Source organism: Phaethon lepturus, unplaced genomic scaffold (assembly GCF_000687285.1).
Source record: "Phaethon lepturus isolate BGI_N335 unplaced genomic scaffold, ASM68728v1 scaffold14574, whole genome shotgun sequence".
Classification (NCBI taxonomy): Eukaryota; Metazoa; Chordata; class Aves; order Phaethontiformes; family Phaethontidae; genus Phaethon; species Phaethon lepturus.
In genome coordinates, this window is record NW_010537085.1 from 6,485 (window position 1) to 21,975 (window position 15,491).

Genomic DNA, 15,491 nt, shown 5'->3' on the forward strand with positions numbered 1-15,491 from the left:
CCCCCCCCAATGTGAAGAGGTAAATTGAATTGACTAGATCAAAACAGATTCTAGCCTACTAGCTGAATTTGGTGATCGCTCCTCAATGCCTCTCCCTCCAAATGAAAACACCTTCCTGGTTATTCTTGGTCCTGACTCAGAGAAGCTGATGCTTGAAAGTACCTAAAAGATACCATCAAACACTTGGCATTTTCAATAATTTATCGTAAATTTTCAGCCACGTACAACTGGAAAATAAAAATCTACAGCACCATCTTCTAAAAAGGCACTTTCTGAGGACTGTCTTGCTTAAAAAAAAATAAAAATCACTCCAAGTTTTAAACAGTGGAACTGCTTTGTTTTAAAAGGACCCTATGTTAACTACCCGTGTTAGGTGAGGGGGTACCTCACACAAGATTTGAAAAGGCCAGGGCACATGGGATGGAAAGTGGATGGAGTCTCTCCACCAACACCCCTGTTTCTGTAAAACTGATCCTTCAATAGTTTCCCTCGCAAGCCTCTTCCTCACAATTCCTTCCCCTCCATATGCACCTTTGCCTACTCGGGGACAATAATTTCCTTTTCTTTTAGTGTTATAGAGATCAGGATTCTTGAGACTGCTAGGAAGGTAAAATGTAGGATCCTGTACCCATCTTGTTCATACCTCAACTATTGAAAATACAAAATCTTCTACTAGCAGAAAGCATCGATTAGCTCAAGCTCTAACCACTATTTGTTCAGGTTTACAAAAAACAGTAAGTAAATTGGCTAAGTGAAGTTTTATTTAAACACGTGCTGAAACAAAAATGATATCCTAATACTCCATATCGATCTAAAGTACCATCTTTGGGTAGAGAAGAGAGACAGGAATCTTCCCCTTAGACATCCCTACGGATTTTTTCACTGGATCCAACCTGCCAGTAGCAGCCACTAAACTCTGCAGCACTGAAAGGGACAGAGTATCTGCCTGGCACGACCAGAGACCAAGACGGCCATTCAGAAATAACGATCTCTGAAAACTGAATTTCTAGTTTCAACATACATAATTCGAGCTTTTGATTCCTTGGTTATAAAAGTGCTTTGAGTAAGGTTCTAAACCCTCCGTTCAGAAAACTGGGAAAGTATCAAAAGAAATATGAAGAAAGTGTAAAAAAGAAAAAAAGGCCTTAAGCTTTTTTAAGTGTAGGCTGAGCTTGGAATTTCACCAGAGTGAACTTCAAGACTAGTAGAAAACCAGTATTCGTAGCTGGAATCTGTACGGATGACTATCTAGTATCTCATGTTGAGCATTTTATAGGACAAAAATGAAGAAATGAAAATAGTTTAGGACCAATAGCATCTTGAAATAATTTGACTGACAACTTCCAGAAACCCATTTTACTCTTGAGAACCATTTCTATGGCCAAACTTCCAAAAGGATGCCAGAATGAACCCTATAAAAGTAACTTCTGGAGGCGGTTTAACCAGATTACACATTTAACAGTAATACAGCGATCCTGAGTAAAATGGCCACAGCTGAAGTGCCCCACAAAGGAAAAAAAGCTACTTACAGTGGAGTTAGTCGTTCTGGTAGCAGATGTTGCAAGTTTAATGCCTCAACTACAAAACACTCTACTTCTCTCCAAATCTGGGTCCCCTAAGTCGCCAGACGGCGGGTTTCGGCAAGGCTTTCTGCTAGGTTACGAGAAGCGTTGCCGCCAGCCCCGGGAGCGGCTCGTCCGTGCTGCGGCTGCAGGTCTGTGTGGCCGATACCCCAAGGCTGCTCCTTCTCCAGCCCGGCACCGGGGCCCTTGTGCGTGCTCCCACCACGGAAGCAATGAGTGGCACTTGTTAAGTACAAGTGAGGTCTTGGTGCAGTCAAACCGGTATAGTGTCTTAGGAGACAGAACCGTTTTTCTAGATAGGCATAAAAACGAGGCCAGTATGTCTGCAAAGTAAGTAAAACTGTTAGCCTTTGCCCACGTCTCTCTTTGGACTATATACAGACAGCTCCCAGCAAGAGAGGGGGATCTGGTATGCCACTCAAGATTTCCCCAAACAGCACATAAAATTTGAGATTTTTTTTTCTTCTTAAAGGAGAGCAGGTACAAAAATAAAAGAAATCCATATACTCTGAAAATATACTGGAAACTGCCACCACAGATGAGGTACCATTTATCCCAACCCCCCGCCCCCAAACTGCAAACATCAAAATATATATGTTTTTAAACAAAGGAAGAATATCTGGCTATTTAATCTCAGTTAAAATGACAGCACCCTTTGTTACACTTGATATTTCACACCATTAATTCTCTTTCGAAAAAAAACCAAACCCAAGATATCTAACTAACCTTGATTCCTTGCTTATCTCCTCATTCCTTAGTGCAGTAATTGTCCATCTCCATTTAAATAAATATAGCAGCTACAGCATCATAAATGTGTGGCCTTCACAACGCCAGTAACTTGATATTGTAATACAAATAAGTATCGGCACTTTACGTAGATATTTGCAAAACCAAGAATAGAGATTAAAACTTCCAAATACTCTTCACATGAAAACCAGGTAAAACACTAGCTTGACAAGTCATTTAAGTCACTTTCCCAATGGGTTTTCTTTAGTTTATTTTTTGGTGAAAGTAGCAAGCAAAAAAGCTTCTCAAATCATAGTTACTGAGCGTGGGCAGAATGGAAAGCATACAGCATCTTTGAAAGGAGCATTAAAAGACTTTAAAAAGGAATTTTCATCTAAAGGCCAGATATCTACAAGAAGTCTTTGTAAAATGTTAAAAAAAAAAATTCTCTATTTTAAAACAATTTTCCGTAGAAAGCCTAACCTGAACCGTTTATGAACAGAACTACTAGCTAGAGTGCTAAGAGAAAACCGTCAGGGCACAGACCAAGAAAAACATTTGAGAGACTTATTCGGAAACCATCTTGCTCAAATTATTTCGTTACACCACCCTCCCTGCAGCAGGTTTATTTGAAGGCGCTGAAAGGTAAGTGCATTAAGAAGTCAAAGAGCGCGGCTGGGCCAGTCCCGGGTCTGCGGGCGCAGCTGACGAAGGCACGCGGTTCCCGAGACCCCAGGGACTCTCAGACACGTCAGGGTCTGCGAGTCTCCCTTGCCACCCTCCCACCTCCTCTCTGGAGACACCCAAGCCACTAGCCAACTGCCCACTGTCACGACTATTTCCAGTGCAATTTTAACTTTGCGAAGTTAGTCTTTTTACATTATCTTCCTTGATATTGGGAGATAAAATACATATATACACTGTTTAGTAAAGCTCTTTGAGACAGTGTTGTGAACAGCACTACTACATTTCAATACAATATATAAACGCACAAAATACAGTACTTTGTTTTCTGGCAGAAAAAACGGGGGAGATTCATGCCTGTTGAAGCAAAACGGGCTCAGATTTTAGGCTCAAAATACAGTATATTGGCAAACAACGGATTTCATGAGAATGACAGGAGATAAGCTACTTATAACCAACCCACTGGTTTTCATGTGGAGAGCAGGTGGAGTTCCGAAGGGCTGGGATAACAGCAATGCCCATACAAACGATCTGCAGTATATATACTATGAACCAGTGCAAATAAAAACAGTCAAAAATGCAGTTCACGAGTTTACAAAGTGCAAAACTCCCCAGTCCCCTCATTGAATAAATGCTCGTCTCTGACATCTTAAATATTGTTTTAAAGTGGAATGAAAGAGTCCCATTAGTTTGTTTCACATTTCAGTGATTTAACATGTTTGAACTATCCCAGCCCTCTTTATTTGCAAAGTGAAATGAAGTTACCAATAACTTAATTTTAAAAGGAAAGTCATTATCAAAGAGGAAAAAAGCCTAAAAACTTTTATTAATTCCAGACATTTTACTGATGTCAAATAGATTTAACTAAGCATGTAAAAACTTAGATCTTAATAAAAAACCCTTTCCATTTAATTCAAATATCCTCCACATTTCAAAGCCAGAAATATGGCCAATTCCTTTGTTAAATCAAAATACTGCAGCGACAAGTAAAGCTTGCAGAATTCTAGAAGCATTTTTGCTATTTTTTGATTTAAGAAAGGAAAATCCAAAATTCCTTCTGACTATAAAACTTTCCTTTCAAAATTAAGGCTTTTACTTTTTCCTTTTAAAATCATGGAGGTGTCCATTCTTCCACAGTTAGTGGTACAAACACTGCTTTAGTACAGCTCAAATGGACACAGTTTTCCTTTAGAACGCTTATTGCACTAAAAGATAGCAAAACAAGTTGTCAGTTTTTAAAAAATAAACATGGTTACATTTCTAAAAAATAAAAGTTGATGTCGACCATATGTTCTGTAATAATTAAATTAAAGCATTATTATTACTCTAATAAATATAAAAGAAACAAAAGGAAGCTAAACTTCAAAAACACATACATATGAAATCACATTAAGGTGTGAGAGGCAGCAAGTAAACTAGCATTTTTCTTTTTTCCAAAAAGACCTTAGCTCTAAAGTTTCAGTTCTGGTGTTTACTATATGCAATCCCATAAAACTTGGGACATCTGATATCACGTGAAGCTTCAACATATTTGACTTACCAGATAGGAAATAATTGAAACTTTTGGACTAGGTAAAACAGCAGCTTTAGTAAATTCACCAGGAGCAAGAAGAGTTTGGATCACTACTGCCTGCACATAATACCACTAGCTTCTTTGTTTGCTTTTTAAAAGGGAACTGTTGGAGCTGAGAACTCCAAAGCTGTGAAGAAAGACAGAAAGGCAGCAGTTGGCTAAATTATGTTCAAATTATCGGATTAGTGTGCAAAACATCTTCCCCCGCTCAATTTTTTCTAGCTGTACATTCAAATGTACTTGGATATGCTCACATTTGAATGCTTGCTTGCAATATTGAGAGAAAGATTCCTCAATGCAGTGGGGTAAAAAGCTTAATACTTATTTTTGCACACTTCCGTCCCCCAAACAATCATTGTGATTGTTCCTATAAAGGTGGCTTGCTTTTTTTTTTAAATTACACCATCTTTTTTTTTATTACTATGATTTTTTTTTTTGCAAAGATAGTTGTGCTGCCGAGCAACTTGAGGTAAAGGCATAAGAGGGTTAAACTACGAGAAAAAAAAAAAATGATGGCGGTGCATCCTACAGGAGACTGCGCCAAAAAAGCAGTTGGCTGGTTTCATATTGCATAATAGTGCTGTGTTCCTCGATGAAGTAAACAATCTTCCTTGTGTCAATTTAAGGGTTAGCCTCTCGCCCCTGCACAGTGTCAACTTCAGCATGATCGGAGGCACACCCCATAAACCAACCCCACTGGAAACATACATTGTATGTGGATTAATTTTTCAGTTCTTCTTTTCAGTGAGTATGCTCCCATTTTATTGACCTAAGCGAAGTACATCGTGCGTAAGGTGTCTTGGTGAATTTGTACAGCCTTCGCGAGGGCCTGTGGATCTCTCCCATTGCTTTGTCCTGAAACATGGCTTCCTTCAGCACTGCAAGAAAATGAGAAAAAGATAAGCAGGGCTGTAAGTCATATTATTTCAGATCAAAGCCGCCTTCACATCTCTTCAACATTTAGGAGGGCAACCTGGCAATAGTAATAGAACTGGATACTGAGAAAAATCTACTTGTCTATTCATCCAGCAACCTCAAGGCTTTTGACAAATCCCTTTACCTTGGCTGCTCAGTTTGTTCATCTGAAAATAACCCTACTACAAATATATTGATGGCTTGAAGGTTATAAAATACTTCCGATGTACAAAGAGTTAGATAAGTAGAACGTACTTAACATTTGCTTCATTCGTGACTACTCTAATTCTAAAGCAAAAAGCCAAATGCGTGGCTTGATTCCCTCAGACTGTGTCAAAGTTGTAACAGAATACTTTACTAAACTGAACTTAATTATTTTAATCTGAGTGTTATTCAGTAGAATCCACAAACCCACTCCTGTCTGATATTGCGCAGAAGCTGTCAGGATTGGTTATCTGAAGACTGGTCCCAGAGATAAAAAAAATTAACTGCAAAACAAGCAGTAATTATCTGTAGTCAGACAGCTTTACGTCTGACAATGGAGCAGAGACCAATGGGGACAAAAACTTAAGCATGCATTTTCATTTACCTGTCATGTTCTTTGTCCACAAGATGGTATCGTGCTCTGAATGCTACCAGGTGAGCATAATACGCTGGTGCAGGTATAGAAACCGATCGTGTACAGCGCACATACGTGTGGCAGAGCTGGTAAGTCAGCAGCTGAAGTTCATCTGCAGTAAAACAGTTATCATCCCACAAAACATGATAGTGTGAGGGACGGCTGGTACCCTAAGAAGAAGGGAACATCAATTCACTTATCTGGCTTTTCCATACAATCAAATCAAATTTTTAAGTTCAGAAAGGTCCAGACTACCTAGTCTGAACCCCTATGTAACAGCAGCCAAAGAAAAATTCAGTCTTATGTCAGCCCTACGTATACTTACAGACGAATAAGAAGTCTAACACTTAGATGATTATGTTACTCTAATTATTCTTGCTTGGGAAAAAAACCCACATGCCTTCTAGAAACCCCTCAACAATCAAAACCTGCTCCCAACATGACTAAACCATGATTATACCACCTCTTAACGACCTTCAATTAAACCTGTTTCTCACTAAGACACACTTCTTGAAAAAATAACTGCTGCTTTTAACTCTTTCCAATTCCTTAGCACCCTAACTTAAAGTATGAATGCTAGAAACAGTTCCAGTATTTCAGAAGTTACCTATTGAGTTCTGCACTTCCTTAATTCCACACAATGTCATCTTTCCTACAGGTTCAAGAGTTGCATTGCTCTTTGGTGTTATGCTGAATCAGATTTTTACATGTCACTCCTATCACCCCAGATACATGCTGACTTTCACCATCAGTACTTTAACGTTTCTCCTTTACAAACCATTAACAAGTACTGAATACTGAGTACAGTTCTTCGAAATTCATGGAAGTTCTCTATTAAATGACTGACTTGCACTTACTTTGAAGAACACGCTTTTGGAATAATCACTTCTCTTCCCTCCTGCTTCACCTCACAAAGGGTGTTATGCACTAGAGTTAAATCTTACGGTGTAATTGAATTAGGTCAATAGTTGTATTTTAGCCAGGCTAGAAAGAAGTCTCTCTTTAAAAAAAAGTATATAGAATATCAATTTAGTTGAGACTTCTTTGTGGCTTGCTATATTAAAAACATTGTGCTGCAACTACATCTGGTATTTCTGCTTCAACTTAGATTGATACTTTTTTTTTTCCCCAAGGGGCCAAAAACTAGCTTGCCCAGACCTAGCATAAAGATACACATGTAAGTGGAGAAAAGCAGAAGTTTTGAACTCCTGAATGAAAACCACTGCAATGATTCAAAACTGGAAAAGAAAACATGCCCACCCAACCCAAGCAAAGTTTATGACAATGTTGTCAGACTCACCTGATATAAATTGAAGACATCTCTGCTCATGGCAGGGAGAATGGACTAGATGACCTTTGAAGGTCCCTTCCAACCCAAACTATCCTATGATTCTATGATAAACGACATTTCCCTCCTAAATAACTGTTTGTAAACACAAGTGTCACAAAAGGGAGGAAACCAACATGTTCTAAATTCACACTTACTTACAAAGAAACAGTCATACCTGTATTCCAGCATGGCTACAGAGGTAAAAATCAAACTCATATGGATGTGTAATGTCTGTATCTACAGTTGTTCCAGCTGGAATATTGCCACTTCGTCCAACCTAGAGAAAAGTTTTTGTTAAAAAGTGCAGCTAACATCTGTTTATACATCTCAACTGTAATTAAAAATACAGGTTTCTACTCAACACATGCAAGGTTTCAGTGAATGAACTGCCTCAGTACTGTTTGGAATGTGTCAATACAGCAGCCTAGGATGTTTGACATGGACACTGTATGGCTCCCTACCATCTCACAGTGTTGCTGCACCCACAGCACTTCAGAACATTCAGTCTCAGAAAGACAAAAGAGCTGCACATACACTTGAATTTAGAATTGTCAGCTTAAGTTTGGATTGACTCAGTCAGAAGAACAGGAAAGTTAAGGGTTCCATCGTTTTGTATTTTCTTCTATTATGACTGCTAGGGACTTGGTCCTAGCTATGTGAATATTAGCTATAGTTCACTGACAAAAACTAGCATCAATGTGCAGCATGGCAAAGCCTGACAGAGACTTTCTTTTTTAAAACATACTTAAGGTCAACAATTTTTCAATTTGGGGCCATGTTTTGTGCCTATCAATTCAACATCTTCCCTGAATGCAAAGACGATCAGATTGACAGAGAAGCTGATGCTAATATTTTCTCCAGCAGCATTAAGTGCTTGACATCAAGCTTTTCACATCAGGCTACTATGAGACAAGGCAATGATTACCCTTTCTGTTCTGTCAGCACAGAACAGTCGTGTATGATGTCGCTTCTGCACCACAATATAGGTTATTCCAGGCTGATAATCTTTCTCCAGACTGATGCAGGCTTCTCTAATGGCTAGCAGCTCATAATACAAAACCTACAAGCACAGGAACAGAATAGTTTAGGTTTTCCTTCCATTGTGTTCTACACACAACAACTAATAAGCAGCTTGTAGTTAACATGAAGTGCAACTTTGCCACACAATTAGCAATCTTAGGAAGTACTTAGAAATATATTGTTTCCCAAGTTCTAAGACCTCTCCTTCCCAGACAGGAAGAAGTTGCAACTTTCCTTACTCAACACGCTTAAGAAATTCTCTCCTAAAAAGTTGCAGTTATTTTGTGGTATCTTGGCATAAATGTATGGAACCCAAGCAGTACAGTTTATTCAAAGATGAGAACTGGAGTTATACGTATAACATAGTCCTTCAAGAAATCCACAAATGAACCAACCTGTCGAAACTGTCCTTCAGAGACCCCGTCCCTATAGAAGATGATACGCGTGGGCTTGAACCGTGTTGACTTGTAGAACTGAATGAGAAGCTCTCTCACCATAGAGGCTAGATCTTGGATGATTTCCTGCCGGGGTCGCTGAACTCTCACTGTGGCACAGTACCGGCTTGGATGAGCATCCATACTACCTACAACCTTCAGGGGAAGATTACATGAGTAAAGGCTTCAAGATAAAATCTATGCAAAAAAAAAAAAGCAAAAGAGCCAAGAAGAGCAATTTTCAATAAAAGATGCTTATGTTAAAACAACAGTAACATTTTTAACTGGAACTTGTGGGTACAGGTTTAACACCTTTTGAAAAGAGGTGGAAAACTTGCCCTCCAAGCACACCAAAACGCATCTGCAGAATTCATCTGCCTTGAAGTCTTCCTCTCTGACAGCACACTAATGCACATTCTTATATTTCAGGCACAGACTTTTTTCTTTGAAGTTTTCTCACCTTTTACACAGAATAACACTTCCCTTTGCCTTAGTTATTTTAAACAAGGATGCAGTTTCCGAAAGCGCAATCAACGCCAAGTAAAATACCAAGGGAACAAAATAGGAAAGGACTGACCAAGCATCCAACCACCACCTTGGTCTCCTGGACTGTACCAACACAAAAGGTAAGAAGTATCAAGAACATTCCTGCCAAACCAGGACTTTAATTACATTTTCCTCCTTTAGAAATATAAAAATGTATTAACTAACAACACAACACAAAGCTGCATTATTTCCTTTAGAATATTTTTGCAGAAATACATTACTTATTGTGACTGCCATTTTACCTTGATTTAAAAACTAAAAAGCTAAGTATCAAGCAGTGTTTTTCTTTTCAAGACATGATTTTTTACTAACATTGGACACGTGTACAAAGAATTGGCATAAGCCCTGAAAGATATTTGACATAGACATAGTCCATGAGTTGCATTTACTATTCTAACACTCAAGGTGAGAAAACAATGCTGATTTAATAAAACTTACAGCAGCTATGGAAGGCTTCTTTCCATCTCCAGCAGGAGGGTGAGTGACATCGGCTCCCAAAAAGATCACTGGCTGCTGGAACACAGAAGGTCTTCAAAAAGAAAAAAGTGCTAAGTCACACTTGTAGATGAACACTTGGCGCAAGGTTATTGCTCAATGTGGGGTTTTGTTTCTATTTCAGCTAAGCTGCACAGAAAAGCCTTCTTATCAGGTACTCTGGCCAAAGCTAAACAATGAAATCTTTGTGCACAAGACATGAACTTCAAAACCACCACAGCAGTCATTCCAAAATACACTGCCATGTAACTGTGGCATGATTCTAGGGGAGAAAAGCCACCAACCTACACCTGAACAGTACAGACAGCTTCTTAGAGAAATTATTATTCTACAGGATGATTACACTAGTGCTTGCAGGTCAGCTAAGCACCACTTTGGTACTGCATCAGCCATGCAATAAATGGCTGGGTGCAGTAGCACACACATTATTCTGGCTTACAGGATTTAAGCAGCAGGATGGTCTCCCAGTGCTTTTAAAATACTCTTCCACACACCATTGTTTCATGTTTAAACTTTGATCCCAAGCTCTCAGGAAGTCTCAGGAAAGAATTCTTCAGACTTGCACTCCAAATGTTTTTCTGGCTTGCTACCTTGCATGATGCATATTTCCACTCAAGGAGCAGATATGCTCTAGTAAAGGTTAGAGTCAATTTGAATTTCCAGTCTTCAGGACCAAAAGACTTGTGCTTCTCCAGAATGATCCATGCAAGAAAGATGGGAGCACACACATATACTGGACTTTTCAAACCTTCTTACTGAAGGCATCAAAGCAAATGGAGCACACATTCAAATAGAGCATAGAGAATAGCCATGGAAAGAACAAGCTGAATTACTCAGCCTATTACAGTAAGGGAAGTAAGATACATCTGTTATTTTTATACCCTTATTAACAGCACATTGGTATGTCCAACAGTTACATTGTGTTGTGTTGTATACTCTTAAACCTGCAGAAAACATCCAATTATATTAGTATTTCAACACCTCTAGATCTGCAGTTTCTCTTCAAATTTTTCATACTGATTTGAAGAGAATCTTGTCTTAAGACCTAACTCATGGGCCAACAACCAGAGTACATGCTAGAAGAAATTTAATTCTACCTCAAATATCATGTGCTATTACCAGAAGAGTGTTTTAACTTAAAAATTGGCCATGTTTAAATTTTAGGTGCTAAGTAGCAAATGTAACCACATCTTTTAAAACCCAAATCAGTCTCCACAGAGTCTTACCGTTGATGAGGTACAAGGATGTTGTTGATTCCTCCTAGTTTAACATTAATCTTCAGGCACAGATTTGATAGGGTCTGTGGAGATGTTTTAATGACGTTCTTGACTTGAACACATTGTGTGGCCATTCCCAACAGCGTATCTCCCACACGCTTCACTTCCGCTGAGAAGCAAATATTAAGATACAACTTGATTCCATTTGAAATTATTGCTGTATTTTGATCTTAGCTTAAGTCCCAATAATTTAAACGTACATTCTCTGCAAAATAACTGACTTATCTGCATGCTCAGACCTGCTTCCAATTAATTTTATCTTCAGACACAAAACATTGATTTCTAACGTCTAAAGAATGGTCCTGAAGTATTTTCTAATGTATGATGGGCAGCAAATTTCTCAGAACGATACCTGACCAAACCAGTAAAGACAGAAGTATTCCCTACCATACACCGGCGTTTTCCCTGGCAGGATGACAATGATGAGCTGAAGCCCTGAATAGGTGTTCTTGAGGTGTCGAAACATGGGCTCCACACTGTCTGCACCCTGGGCGTATTTACAGAAACAGGGTTGGCCTTGAATCGGCATCCCTGCATCTTTGGAGATCTTGCGCAGCTGGTCTGTGAAACCCCTAAAGATGAGAAGTTGTTTTGAATTTCACAGTAGCAATAGCACACAACAACCAAAGCAGAAGGGGACAGAAGAACCATGTTACTCAAATGAAGACGATTCCAAATAGCTTTTAAAGCATTTAAAAAACATTCGTTATGTGGAGGCCATACAGCTTTGAAACACCATAGGCCAGAATGGGGAAAAAAAAGTTTAGACACCTTTCGTACTTCATTCAACATGCTAGAAGGAACTATATACAAAGCAGTAATGTCACAGGACGAAAACAGCATGGTGTACCCAGGTACAGTGTTTTGATTGTAGCTTCCAGCAAGAAAGCAAAACAGCTTGGCTTCTCTCCCTAACATCTTGCATGATTAAAACGAGGTAAAACACTTATTACAAGTCCTATATTCATGTTTTCACTAAGATGGCTTCATTAAGAGAACAGTCCAAAGTCTGAACCGTGACATGCCTTACTTCAGTATTTCTTCTCTGCATTGTCTCTGTGTTGCAAAGCAAGCTATAGCCCACATTTTGATCTCAACACCAGTGTGAAACTGCTTCCCTCGCATGTCCCATACTCCATGGCTTGGGGTTGCCACTGTTCGATTCTGTGGAAACAGAAGCAACAGATACTCAAGTGACTGAAAAAGTCTATGCTATTTTCAGTTTCAGGATAAGAAAAAAAAAATTACCATTCAAACTCTGATTCCTGTATTGTACAATGCAACCAAACTGACTAAAATAGTTAATGTGCACGGAAAGTCACTCTTCACAAGAGAAACAGAAGAAAAAGCAAAAACCTCACCCGTCCTCCATACTGCAACATTGGAGCTGGGAGCACACGCCCTGTCACGTGGGCCATTTCATCCCGGACTTTGAACTGGAACTCTTGAACAAATGGATCTGCATCATAATTTGCACTTCTCACCTAGAAGAAGAGTTTTTCCATATTATAGAAGTATCTAATTATAATTCAAATAACAAACAAAGCACTAACAGGAATGCTGCTGAAGTGTTCTACAACAATTCCCCTTGTCATTGAAAAAGGCTCAGATTTAACTGCTCAACACTAGCAACCTATCCCCAGTGAAAACAATTAATACAATGAGATATATTGGATAAGATATTTTTTTTGTTCCCATAGTTACTCAAGTGCTCATTTGTGGTATGCTCATTCAAAAGCATTCTGTTTACTCACAGGATAGATCAAAAAGCATTCTCCTTTAGAGACAAGCAAACCCAAGATTCAACAAATGAATTTTATTACTGCATGTTCATGTCTTCTGTATTTTCCAGAACAGCCTTATTTTAATTGAGAAATTTTGGCTAACATGTTAGCTCAAAAAACAGAATGTTTCAAATAAGAGCTATCTGTTTATAAGAGTATTCAACTTTTACAATATTTCAAGTCAGAAAAAACACTGATGTCTAGAGAGTCTGAATACAGCAACAAGAAAAGATATTGGATTTATCAGGTGAAAACATTCAGTGTGTACTAAAGAAAGCAGTCAAACATCTCCGGTACAAGACTAAGGTTCAGGAGACCTAGAATTATCCTTCTACTGTGTTACAGATTCCATGATTCTGGACTGATCAAGTTGCACCAGTTTTATTTCAGTGCCTATTAAGATTAAGTGAAGTGCTGCTACCATCTTCAAACTACTAACAGAAAAAAAAAAAGGGAAATTTTCAAGGCCCAAATTTTTAGAGTCTAGCTTATGATTTTAAAAGTATTTAGCACCACTACAAATATAAGCATCCTATAACAACAACAACAACAAAAAGTATGGTGTTCAAGTATCAACAGGAATCAAGGAAAAGTACAGAGAACAAAAATCTTCCTTTCATGATACTAAAACCCAAGTCCATTTCACAAATTTGTTTAAAAACCCTGAGGGCCAAATACAGCAGAACACTGAACTATTACTCATGAGTAGTTCCAACACCTACTTGGAATTAATTGTAAAGATTATAACACAAGAGTCCATACTGCTGGACTCATGCTATTGTTGCAAGCTATGTTAAATAAATCCTATTAAAAAAAGTAGTTAAAACCTATGAAGTTAAAGGGTTGGAAGCAAGGAATGGAAATACTAGGTTGGTCATATAAGAAGTTTGAGCATTAATGATTACTAGTCCAGTGTCACGTAGTGAGTAGTATCACACCAAAGTTAAATTAAAGAACTGACCAATCTGCTTATTTCCTCCTGCCTATCTGGAGCAGATCTCGCTGTAGCCTTTATCATAGTTGATGTTTGATTGTCCGTTAGCTTCTTGATACACCGCTGGCCAGCCACAATGTTACATACCTTAAAGGAAAATCAGAAGTGTCAATACACAATAGGAGCACTTAGAAACAGACCCCCACATACCGTACATACACAATACCACGCTATCACTACAAAACACTGCTCAATGCGCTTAAACAACTGAGTATTCTTTCTCATAGTTCTAAACTTTCAAGCACTTTTAAAAATGTAGATAGCCTTTAGTGAAATAGAAGAATACTGAACATATAAATATGTAAACATGCTTCTACTGCAAACTGCACTACTTCTTAATGTTTTGCAAAGTGATACAGCCTACCAATAACAAGCTGATTTATCAGAGTAAGTTCATTACTTCTAAAGGCAGGTAGGTGTGTTTCTGTTCTTGTCCCACTTGCAGGCAAGGAAGATGAGGGTATTTCAGCTGGAGGTTGTATTTCTCTCTGAAATACTGTGCTACTGTTCTCTCCACAGTCTGGCCATTTTCTAACTGTAAAGGAAAGCTGAAAAGACATACATTTTAATAAAGTAAACAGAAATCTTAGTTAGCAAGTATCAACATCCCCAAACTAATAAAATGTTAGGTACTGTTACACATTCAGTGTTAAGCTGTCACACATTTTATGCTCTGACAAAAAGCATCTTACGTTTGATGACTTGCAGGCCTTCTTGTTACATTACAAACACGGTATTTCCTTCTCATCGTTCCACAGTGAGTCACTTCTACCTTCAGACCTGCACAAGGGTACCAAAAACCCTGATGTCATAGCCACACAAAAATTTGCACAGGAGACACAAGGTTTTTTATAATAGAACATGTTCTAATCCAACAGCTTTGATGGTCAGCATCAAATAGCACAATATAAGAAATAATTATTCTCTAAATATTTTGCTTTCATTATAATTTGATTTCTGACTAATCAGGTATTATCCTCAAAAACTATCATAATGTATAATATTTTGTTCAACATCATCTGAATTTCTTGTAGCAGTTTCATTTAACAGGCATGTGACTAGTCTCATACAGATGGCTGTTTGGACCACATTCTTTTTTTCTCCTCCTAAATGCTGTATAACCCTTAAAACTAGCAGTTCCATATTCTTGAAATTAAAAGGTCAAAACCAGATTTCTACCACATTGTTCTTTTTTCTCCCTAGCTTTTTGTCCACATTCAGCCTGTAATTTTCTTTAATTTCACTGACCAAGTTTAACTTTAGATTTTGAGCAGCTGAAGATCTCATCTAAAAGCACCCAGCCTACACATCGGAGGCTCACCAGGACTTGGCTCTCTATCCACAATAATAATCACAGCAACAACGGCAGCTTCAAGATGCTTTCAGTGAGTGGCTATTTCTATTAACTGTGCACGCACTGTCTGTACTGTACATAGTGAGTAGACTGAACATCTGCTGGAAATACTGAGCTAATCACACGAGTGCTGCATAGCATCGACATGCTGTTATGT

At 38.4% G+C, this 15,491-nt stretch overlaps 1 protein-coding gene across 2 annotated transcripts in view; it reads right to left on the bottom strand.

Annotated features, from left to right (window-relative positions):
- Positions 1–3,820: 3,820 nt before the first annotated feature.
- Positions 3,821–15,491, bottom strand: part of AGO3 (argonaute RISC catalytic component 3) — a 23,398-nt gene continuing 11,727 nt past the window's right edge. The window contains exons 6-18 of one of the 2 annotated variants that reach the window (XM_010286375.1): positions 14,673–14,760; positions 14,381–14,528; positions 13,948–14,067; positions 12,564–12,686; positions 12,233–12,366; positions 11,590–11,774; positions 11,152–11,311; positions 9,869–9,959; positions 8,846–9,040; positions 8,356–8,490; positions 7,606–7,707; positions 6,071–6,270; positions 3,821–5,444 (exon numbers count right to left, since the gene is read on the bottom strand). In XM_010286375.1, coding sequence (XP_010284677.1) covers positions 5,336–5,444; positions 6,071–6,270; positions 7,606–7,707; positions 8,356–8,490; positions 8,846–9,040; positions 9,869–9,959; positions 11,152–11,311; positions 11,590–11,774; positions 12,233–12,366; positions 12,564–12,686; positions 13,948–14,067; positions 14,381–14,528; positions 14,673–14,760 — 1,790 coding nt within the window. In that variant the 3' untranslated portion in view covers positions 3,821–5,335. The remainder of the gene's footprint in view (positions 5,445–6,070; positions 6,271–7,605; positions 7,708–8,355; positions 8,491–8,845; positions 9,041–9,868; positions 9,960–11,151; positions 11,312–11,589; positions 11,775–12,232; positions 12,367–12,563; positions 12,687–13,947; positions 14,068–14,380; positions 14,529–14,672; positions 14,761–15,491) is intronic. The other variant, XM_010286376.1, reaches the window with a different exon arrangement.